Source organism: Pyxicephalus adspersus, chromosome 10, assembly GCF_032062135.1.
Source record: "Pyxicephalus adspersus chromosome 10, UCB_Pads_2.0, whole genome shotgun sequence".
In the NCBI taxonomy this organism is placed as follows: Eukaryota; Metazoa; Chordata; class Amphibia; order Anura; family Pyxicephalidae; genus Pyxicephalus; species Pyxicephalus adspersus.
Genome location: NC_092867.1, coordinates 7,075,777 through 7,085,750, shown reverse-complemented (window position 1 = coordinate 7,085,750; position 9,974 = coordinate 7,075,777). Strand labels below are relative to the sequence as shown.

Here is a 9,974-nt window from a genome sequence, read left to right as displayed (position 1 = left end):
CCTGCTCACCCAATATCTTATAGGCCCAGGAATGGTGGGCGGTCACCACCTGCTTACCAAATAACCTATGGACCCAGGAATGGTGGGAGGTCAACACCTGCTAACTCAATAACTTATTAACCCAGGAATGGTGGGAGGTCACCACCTGCTTACCCAAAAACTTTTGACCCGGAAATGGTGGGAAGACACCACCTGCTTACCCAATAACCTATGGACCCAGGAATTGTGGGAGGTCACCACCTGCTCTCCCAGTCACCTATAGACCCAGTGATGGGGGGAGGTCACCTCCTGTTTACCCAGTCACTTATGGACCAGGGATGGTGGGAGGTTACCACCTGCTCACCCAATAACCTAGGGACCCAGGGATGGTGGGAGGTCACCACCTGCTGGCCCATGACCTATGGACCCAGGGATAGTGGAAGGTCACCAACTGCTCACCCAATATCTTATGGGCCCAGGGAGGGTGAGAGGTCACCACCTGCTCACCAAATAACCTATGGACCCAAGAATGGTGGGAGGTCACCACCTGCTTACCCAATACTCTATAGACCCAGGGATGGTGGAATGGTGGGAGGTCACCACCTGCTTACCCAATACTCTATAGACCCAGGGATGGTGGGAGGTCACCACCTGCTCACCAAATAACCTATGGACCCAGGAATGGTGCGAGGTTACCACCTGCTTACCCAATAACCTATGGACCCAGGAATGGTTGGAGGTCACCACCTGCTCTCCCAATGACTTATGGACCCAGGGATAGTGGGAGGTCACCCTCTGCTCGCCAATAACCTATGGACCCAGGAATGGTTGGAGGCCACCAGCTGCTCGCCCGATCATGTATGGATCTATGAACGGTGGAAGGTCACCTCCTATTTACCCAGTCACCTATCGACCCAGGAATGGTGGAAGGACACCACCTGCTTGCTCAATAACCTGTGAACCCAGAAATGGTGGGAGGTCATTCTACTCCTCCTCCCCCAATCATCTATGAGCCCCGGAGATGATGAAAGGTCACTGCCAGCTCACCCAATCACCTATGGACCCAAAAATGGTAGGAGGACCTTCTTTTAACCTTCTGCCAGGGGACCTTTTTAGTGGAGTTTCATTCAGATATTTCTTAAGTGTATGAAGGGTTTGTAATGTGTAATGCTTCCAAGTATTTATTACTTTCAGAGATTTCAGTTCTCCCCTAACAATGTGTTTCTTTGTTTCTCTCTCCAGAGGGACGAAGCCATGTTATTCAGGCTTCATCCAGGGTCACCACCTACTTCTTGGACTGAGATGACACAATCATGTAAATGATGATGTAGTCCTTGTTGTATCATTGCTACAAGACTCTGATCTTTGGAGAAGAAGAGACTGAGAAAATGCTTCCTCCTGCCTGCAGCAGACTGATGACATAATCTCAGCATAGGCACAGTCATCGAACAGGAGCTAAAAGATGACATCATCAAAAAAAAGCAAAATCCATTCAGATTGAAAACACCTTTAATTGCCAAAAATATTTATACTGCCACAAGATGATGGGTGGAGCCTATGTCGGGTGTACAAACCGACCAATAGGAAGACTCATAGACCGGCATTTGGTACTCTGGACTCGTCAGAGAAAAATCCAACAGGATACGCCATCGGGATGACTCGTATTACAAAAGCAGGCCCAGCAGAGGGCAGCAGACATCATGATGGTACAAAGTCATGGACAGAAAGGGCCACAGGAGGGCCCTGCAGGAAACAGCATCAATGTTTCCAAAATCTCATGTTAAGGAAACAACTGCAAGAGAAATAATTTTAGAATTTCACTCCTCCTACTACACCATAAAGCCAAATAACATTATGATTTAAATTAACAAGTGTGCCCCCTACAGGCAAAAGCTATAATTCAAAATCGTTCCTGGTCCGTTATCGTTTATTCAAAGCTCACCCAACAATGGAGAAAGTTAACGATCAGTGGCATTTCCCAGATGCCATGTTCAATCCAGCCCGTTAAATTTATTTGGGCAATTATAGGTTGAATGGGTAAAGAAATGCACATGCGTGGTCCATTGACATATCCACCATGCCTTTGACAAAGCATGGAGGGTACAATGGTCTGCCAGGCTCTATAAATGTATTGGGGTATGTATGGAATTTTGGATTGGATTATGATTGTGCTCGTCAGGAACACTCATTACAGGTGGCATCACTTGGACTGGCAGGATCAAAGAGAGAATGGGAGGTTCCCAATTCTTTTGAGAAGACACTCTAGCCCTGCTCAGGAGGGAATTCACCCAGGATTTGATATTCTCAGCTCCTGAGAGAAAGCCCAGTGGCGCCAATTACCTTTAGACAAGCCCGGCAATAGCCAGCATTCCAGTTTTGAAAAAAAATTGTAAAATGGAGGAAGGGGCTACTAGGTACACGAACTTTAGATCCACCTATCTGAAGGTCTACTTTAGCAGCTTGAGTTGCTCAAGGGTTCCTGCTTGGCTTTGGAACGTCTGTGGGAAGTGAGGAGCCTACATTGCCGGCAATTGAGGCACGGTTTTATCTCCCATCCAATCACCATCCCTCCCCTAGGCTGTCCTTCAGGACTATCTACCTGGGCCGTCCTTCAGGACTATCCATAGCTTCCAATGAAGTATTTATGGAGACCATGGCCAGTTTTAGGGTTGGACAAATCAGCCAATTACCCAGGGCCTTCACCTTCTCCAGGGCTCCAATTAACAGAATGGCAATGGTGTAGGGAGCTGGAATGGTTCCCATTTGGGTCCCCACTTTATAATTGCCCAGGACTCAATTTGGTCTAAACCCGCCCCTATGAAAATCTTTACTTCTGTTGACCTTTTTATTTTTTTTCTGTTTAACTTGCACACATAATAATACTCACCGAGTATCACAATCACTATTACAACAAGGATGAGGCCAATGACAATCAGCATCTGGGGACACAAGAGAAGACAATGGGTTAAAAAGTCCTCCTTTTCCAAACAATTAATGTAGAAGACATTTTGTTGGTGGAACCATCGTGGGCTTTGAGTAAAATATACAAAATTACATTTTCTTGAACCAACACCTTCTATAATTTTTAGCTGGAGCTATTGAGATCTGCACATGGGCCAAGAGATAGGAAAAAACATTACCAACCAAATGGGATTGGTTCTTTTTGACCCATTACATTGCCAAAATGAAGAGTTGAGAATTTTAGGAGGCCATAATTGCCCGGGCATTTGAGGACAATAGTTATTCTTGATAGGACAGTCACCCATGCATCCCAGTATTTAGGGTATCTGTCGGACCCCATGGAAATGCCTAATACTTCCAGGTGTAGGGAAGCATGTGACCCTCATCCCTTCCTCCCAGTATGCATTGCTTGGTCTTACCAAAGGCAGTGTATGGCCAGTCAAAGCGTTAGGCCCACTGGGTTATAGCTCAGACCCCCCCCCCCACTTAATCCAGGGCCCAATCTAACCGAACTCCAGGGGGTACAGGGAGCTGGAATTCTGTATTTTGGGCCCCATTTTTATCTAAAGCTGTCCAGGGTCAGGTGGTGGAGGGGAGAAGATCCTTAAACCCATGTAAGCTCCAACATAGGAGGGGTTGATTTAGAATTTCATTCTCCATCCACCACTAAAATAAGTATTGGATAACCCATTAAACTGTCCTAAAATAAGTCTACCAGTCCGACACCAATTTCAACCTTCATTGAGAGCCCATAGGGAGCATCATTCCCAAATCCCACCAACACTGAAGTCCACATGATGCATCAAAGCAGCCATTTATGACCCATCCATCTGGATCCAAAAAAGGCGGCAAGAGAGCCCAGTCACATGACCTGTCAAGTCACATGGCTTTCTCCTTTCTATAAACGGGTGTGACTCCATATGGAGCAATCCAGCCTATTATAATAGAGAAGTTGTCAATTTTATAAACGAGACCCTACTTCTTTCTGCATCTTAAGACGAGTGAATCCTGATGACATTCACCTTTTTGTCCTTCCAGAAGTATTTCTTCTGCAGCTCCGAAGTGTTGCTCTGGAAAACTTTCGCTCCCATGTGAATTGACTCTGCCTTTTCCTCCAGATTTGAAACTTTCTCATTGCTATCCATAAATTTTTCCATGTTGGCATTCATGATACCTATCACCTGCCAGAAGAAAAAGAAAAAAATGTTCATGGACTGTCCGAGATCCTTCAAACAATGGCATCAATGTTGTCATGTGACCAAACATGAGTTAATTTAGGGCCCAAAGGGCGAACGGCTCCTTCGCCAGAACACTGGCATTAGTTCTACATAAACTCCTATTTTTTCTTTTTCATCCTATGTATGAAAGTAGTGATCAGTTGAAAAGATATAGATGTAGTACCAGTAAGTGGTCACAAGGGGTGCCAAAGCTACATTTATGGCAATCAGCTGCTACAATGTGAGTCTATTGGTTCTGCAGCTGTGAAACGTTGCGATTGGTTAAAGCTTAATTTAAGGAAATGGTGTTTCTGATAACCCTCTTAAAAAAGCAGCGTGATGAAAGTGACAACAGTTTTAGTTTTTACCTGATCACAATTTATCCCTATGGGAATGTAAAACCTGCAGGCCCAGTGCACTTGCCAATGCACTTTCAATTATCTTAAATGCATCACAAAAAGATTTCAATTCACCTCATCGATTTGCACCTGGGTGAGCTCAGTCTTCCGATTGTTAGTTAAATTAGTGCTGGGATCTTGGGTGGAGGATTCTGGGGCATTCTTAGAATCATCAGTGGAGGATGACCTATATAAAACAGAGACATATTGTTAAATAATACAGAATCTAGATCGATGAGTGCCATGAACAATACAGTCAATGCATAACTAATGTTGTTTATACAGACATAGGTGCAACAATGATTCTCTTCCATTATTCTGTAATTAGTAGTTCTTCCACTAGGTGGCAGTGTTCTGTTAAATACTTGTATAATGTATTAACCTTTCTTTGGTTATTTTCTGCCACTGTGCCTCCGTTTTTTCCCAATAAAACACAAACAAAATGTTATGTCATGTCTCCAGCAATAGAAAGGAGTTATACCTCCAGCAGCCAACATGCAACAAACTCATCTAATACATGAATAACTTACTTAACCTTCCCTAACTGAGCCAAACCTCTCTTTTCAGACACCGCAGCTCCTAGTAGGCGTGTCCCCCCCACTGCAGCCAATCCAGAAAGCAATGGGCAGGATGGGGTGTGGCCAGCTGCTGATTGACAAGTTACAAGCCTGTGATCAGCAACTTCCTCGCAGTCTATAAGAGAGTGACAACCTTGCTGTGAAATCAGGAGCAGTGCAGCTGCGTTGTCCTTTAGTAAAAGCTGAAGAAAGTGCCAGCACTGCCAACCAACTGCATGCTTGCTTTCACATCCTAAGACTAAAAATCATTTTAAAATCCTCCAGGTGATCCAAAAAAAAAAAATTCCTTGCCCATGCGAAAAAGCTAATTGGATGCCCCAATGCCATGTGTGCAGGTGAACCCATTGCCCCAGTGGTCATGTGACCCCTTCCCGCCACCCCGATGTGATGTCACGGCCCCCGCAGTGCTCTCTATAACTCACATGTCTTCAGCTGTGTCTGCCGTTTGCATGCATCTGATCTGTTGCTTCTCTTATATATACGTCTACCATGACGTCACCACCGCTGCCTGCACTGCGGCACCGCTGATGTCAGAAAACGGGCCCGGTGCCCAGACGCTGCCGGAAGGAAAAAGCAATTCATAAATTACCGTGATCTTATTACCTTCAGAAAATTAAATGCAAAAAAAAAAAAATCACTGAGATGCCGAAGTCTTTTTTTTTTTGGATGAGGTCATTCATTCACTGAGAAATGCGATGAACGGCAGGCTGATGCATTTACAGATTAATGCTTAGGAGGGGTATGTAGGCGAAAGGGGTAAAACAGTGACACCCAATCTCCGATATCTCCTGTGTCCACCTTTATATATGCAATGGGCTCCCATTGTACGTCCTCAGTACCCTCAACAATGTCAGCGCATGCATTGCATGATCAGAACGCATGCGCATTTGTTATCTGCATGGGGCAGCATTAGAGCTGCATTCTCCCAGTAAGAATTAGGTGCAACAAGCGCACAGTTGTATGGGAGGAATAGATTTTTTTGTTTGAATTATTTTTATTGAAGTTTTGCATTTTTACAAAAGATGAATAAGAAACAATAAAATAAATAAAATTCAATATCAATAGAAACGTGTTGCTTCTAAACTTTTCCAAAGAACAAAATAAGTGTGAACAGGGTACGGGAAGGGGGTGAGAGAGAAACATGGAATGTCACATGGCCAGAGAAAGTTAAGGAAAAACATAAATATTGTACAATATACATATTTAACCTCTAAAACGCAAGTAAACATTATGTTCATGTCACCCATATTGGCTGCTTATTGTAATACCAGAAATAAGTACCACCTAGTGATATAAAACGGGTTTTTGGTTCCATGGACCACTAAAATTACCGGCTCCCGACCCCACATGACTAGGTGTCACTCAAAGGGGGAGAAATCTCCCCCATAGTGACGTCATGATGCCAGAACCCGACCGCAGCCCTGAGCCTGGGATTTGTACAGGGGACACGGTCCGTGGCTCTGACCGATGCGCCCCGCCAGCACAGTCCTTTTCCTAACCTTGCTCAGGGGCGCACCGCCCTAAGCCTGGGATTTGTACGGAAGACATGGTCCGTGGCTCTGACCAGTGCGCCCTGCCAGCGGGGTCCTTCTCCTGACCTCGCTCGGGGGCACACCGCCCTGAGCCTGGGATTTGTACGGGGGCCATTGTCCACGCTTCTGACTGTGTCCTCCTCCTGACCCTGCTAGGGGGCGCACCGCCCTGAGCCTGGGATTTGTATGGGGGACATGGTCCACGGCTCTGACCAGGGTACCCCGCCAGCACAGTCCTTTTCCTAACCTCGCTCAGGGGCGCACCGCCCTGAGCCTGGGATTTGTACGGAAGACATGGTCCACGGCTCTGACCAGTTCGCCCAACCAGCGGGGTCCTTCTCCTGACCTCGCTCGGGGGCACACCGCCCTGAGCCTAGGATTTGTACGGGGGACATGGTCCATGGTTCTGACTGTGTCCTTCTCCTGACCCCGCTCAGGGGAGCACCGGCCAGAGCCGCGAACCACCGGTTGATGACCGCTGATCTAAAATGTTTAAAGTAGACCATGGGTAACACAACTCTTAAAGACATATTATAAAGTGTCCATACTGAAACATTTTTTGTACCGGGATATCATTCGATAAAACATATTAGGGAGACGAAGGGGAAAGAGATACCCAAGGGAAAACCAAACAGCCCAGAAAAGGAAGGGGGGGGGGGACATGGAACTAATTCCCAACATGAAGCCAGAAAAAACGTGGTACATGGATTCCATTATGAGACTGTAAATGGGAAAGATAGAGTACATAGAGTAAGGAAAGTTTACTCATACTGGTCCCAAACACCTCGGGCATACGCAGAAGGAGCCTTTTCGTCAAAAGAGGGAAAAACACGCGTGTGCAGTGAAATCGGCAATTTTTTTCCCCAACTGCATTACCCGATCTTGCGCCTGGGTTGGGTGATGTATGAAGAAAAACCTGGAAGAAGACGAGAAGATGGCAGTGCCCGGAGCTCCAGCCAGAAGACAGATGCCGGGACGGCGCGGGGCCCGATGGAAGAGACCTCCGGACCGATTGACTGTGCTGCGGGACTTATGGTAAGGGTATTTTTTTTTTTGGTTTTGGCTGTTTTTGAGTTTAGTTCCTCTTTAACTATAAATTCTCTAGTATGTCCAATAGAACCGGTATTGGGAAGTTTCTTTGAACCAGTCACAAATATACTAATTTATATTTTTCTAGTTGGTTATCATCCTCCGCTACCAATAATTCTATGCGTTGGATCCTCTCTAGCTCTGACAGCCAATCTCTCATAGAAGGGGCCCTTGTCCACGGTCTGGGAATGAAATGACAAAGAACACTTTTTTTAGCAGATTTGATAGACCCTGGAATCATAGATAGCAGGGTTACTTTAGGATTGTTGGGTACATCAGAGCCAGTGATTGTATTATTATTATTATTATTATTATTAATAAACAGATTTATATAGCGCCAACATATTATGCAGCGATGTACAATATATAGGAAGTTGTAATATGTTGTCCCATAGGCTATAGACTGATGGGCATTCCCACCCGATGTGCACCATGGTGCCCCTCTGAGTCTGGCAGTGCCAACGTCTGTCAGACATGGCAGAGGTGAATGTGAATGTGAATGTGCGTGGGGCAGGGATACCATCTGGAAAGACTTTTGTAGTTGGTCTCTTGAGCTTTACATGGAATAGCCAGTTTGTGTGTTAGTGTAAATGATTTTTCCCTTTCTTCAGCTGAGGTTGGTGTTCCAATATCATTTTCCCAATATCGCTTCAATGTCAGCTTTCTACTAATAGTAAAAGAATGTGTCTTATGATTCCTTGAATTGTGTATCATGGGTGGGGATTGTAACACAGGTCTTTACAGAAAAATTGGGTGGTAACAATTGACAACATTCTAATATTAGGCAGTAGAGTTGTCACCCTAGGACAGGAAGTAATCTGGAGCTGCAAAATACTTCCATAAGAGACAAGTTGCATCATCTGCACACATTCAGTGAGTCATACCCTTTTCTGACCACTAGATGCCGCACAAGCACCCTTCAGAAATTAATGTGACGTCATATTAAGGGGGTGTGACCGATCTGCTGCGTCGCTAGAGGACGAAGTAACGTTCGGTTGTCTACAAAAAAATGGCCGCCGACGTCTTTGTATCACATGTGTCAATGTCAGGGATTGTGGGCGTGGCTTCCCTGGCTCTGAGCAGTCTGGGAGGAAATCATGGCGGCTTCCTGCAGTTGGTAGTGACCTGTGCAAGCAGCAGAGGTATGAGGGTGAAGGAGTCGGTCTGGGGCTTTCTAGGTGTTATATGTGAAGCAGATACACGTGTTATGGCAGGAATTATTGGGGATTTAGGGGTTTGGCACGATCTGGCATCATTGAAGAGAACCTGTCATATGTGTGACATTGTCAGAGGGGGTACAGCAGGTGGACAGATGATTGGGGTATCATTCAGGGGGAGGGGAGAGTCCTACTGGATGTAATATTGTACAGGTTGGGGTCTCCCCCAAATTGATAGTATTGTATGGGAGATGGGTGACCCTGAGTATTTCATAGGGTCACAGGGTATTGTACAGATCTATTTTTTATATGGAGGGGCTCTTCTAGTAATGTATAGGTTGGGTAGGAGGTGGGGGGGTTCATTTGTATGAAGTTGACTTTCCAAATATTGGGTTGGTGATGCTATGTCCCCCTGGGTTTTGTCCACATGGTGCTTAGTATCAGTTTGGGGGTTTGGGGCTCCCCTTGTTTGAAGGAAGTAACTTGGTGTTGGGGGTTTCCTGGGGTATTTAGCAGAACAACTTAGTAGGAAGAGGGCTCAATGGGTGTTGTAGGGAGCTATAAGATAGAGAGGTCTCTCCAGGTGACATTGGTGTTGTAATAAGTGATGTATTATAAAGGAGGCTTCTGACATATTATATGAGGGGTGTAATAAATTTACAGGGTATCATAGAGAGGAGGGGGACTTACTGGGTGTCGTAGTATAAGATGCTTTATGGAGGAGGCTCCCCGGGTGTCATAAGCAAGGGACATGCCATGTAGTGAGGGACGTGCAATGGAGGAGCGTGTCCCTTACTACATGGCGTGTCACACTCTCCAGGTGTCATAGTGGGCGACGCTCTTTGGAGAAGGGTCTCTGGTTGTCGTAGTGAGAGACGCTTTATGGAGGAGGCTCTCCAGGTGTTGTAATGAGGGATGCGCCATGGAGGAGGCTTTTGGGGTGTCGTAGTAAGGGTTACGCTATGGACTAGGCTCTCGGGGTGTCCTAGTAAGGGACACGCCATGGAGGAGGCTCTCCAGGTGTCATGGTAAGGGACGCGCCATGGAGGAGGCTCTCCAGGTG

General features: G+C 45.9%; 2 protein-coding genes across 2 annotated transcripts in view; one reads left to right on the top strand and one right to left on the bottom strand.

The window, feature by feature from the left end:
- Positions 1 to 1,486: 1,486 nt before the first annotated feature.
- LOC140339718 (vesicle-associated membrane protein 1-like) lies at positions 1,487 to 5,663 on the bottom strand. Its single transcript, XM_072424524.1, has 5 exons — positions 5,556 to 5,663; positions 4,631 to 4,742; positions 3,963 to 4,121; positions 2,867 to 2,918; positions 1,487 to 1,771 (listed from the first exon to the last, which is right to left on the bottom strand). The coding sequence occupies exons 1-5, from the start codon at positions 5,582 to 5,584 to the stop codon at positions 1,755 to 1,757; spliced, it is 369 nt and encodes a 122-aa protein (XP_072280625.1). The 5' UTR covers positions 5,585 to 5,663; the 3' UTR covers positions 1,487 to 1,754.
- A 3,108-nt stretch (positions 5,664 to 8,771) lies between these two features.
- The window catches only part of MRPL51 (mitochondrial ribosomal protein L51), a 7,793-nt gene continuing 6,590 nt past the window's right edge, over positions 8,772 to 9,974 (top strand). Inside the window, exon 1 of the mRNA XM_072424523.1 lies at positions 8,772 to 8,896. The gene's annotated coding sequence lies outside the window, so the exon portion shown is untranslated. The remainder of the gene's footprint in view (positions 8,897 to 9,974) is intronic.

Excerpts from the sequence above, each read along its gene's own strand:
- LOC140339718 (XM_072424524.1), bottom strand. The coding sequence starts at position 5,584 with ATGCAAACGGCAGACACAGCTGAAGACAT. Across the intron at positions 4,743-5,555 it reads GCAGACACAGCTGAAGACAT|GTCATCCTCCACTGATGATT; the intron begins GTGAGTTATAGA and ends TGTTTTATATAG. Across the intron at positions 2,919-3,962 it reads ACTTCTGGAAGGACAAAAAG|ATGCTGATTGTCATTGGCCT; the intron begins GTGAATGTCATC and ends TTGTGTCCCCAG.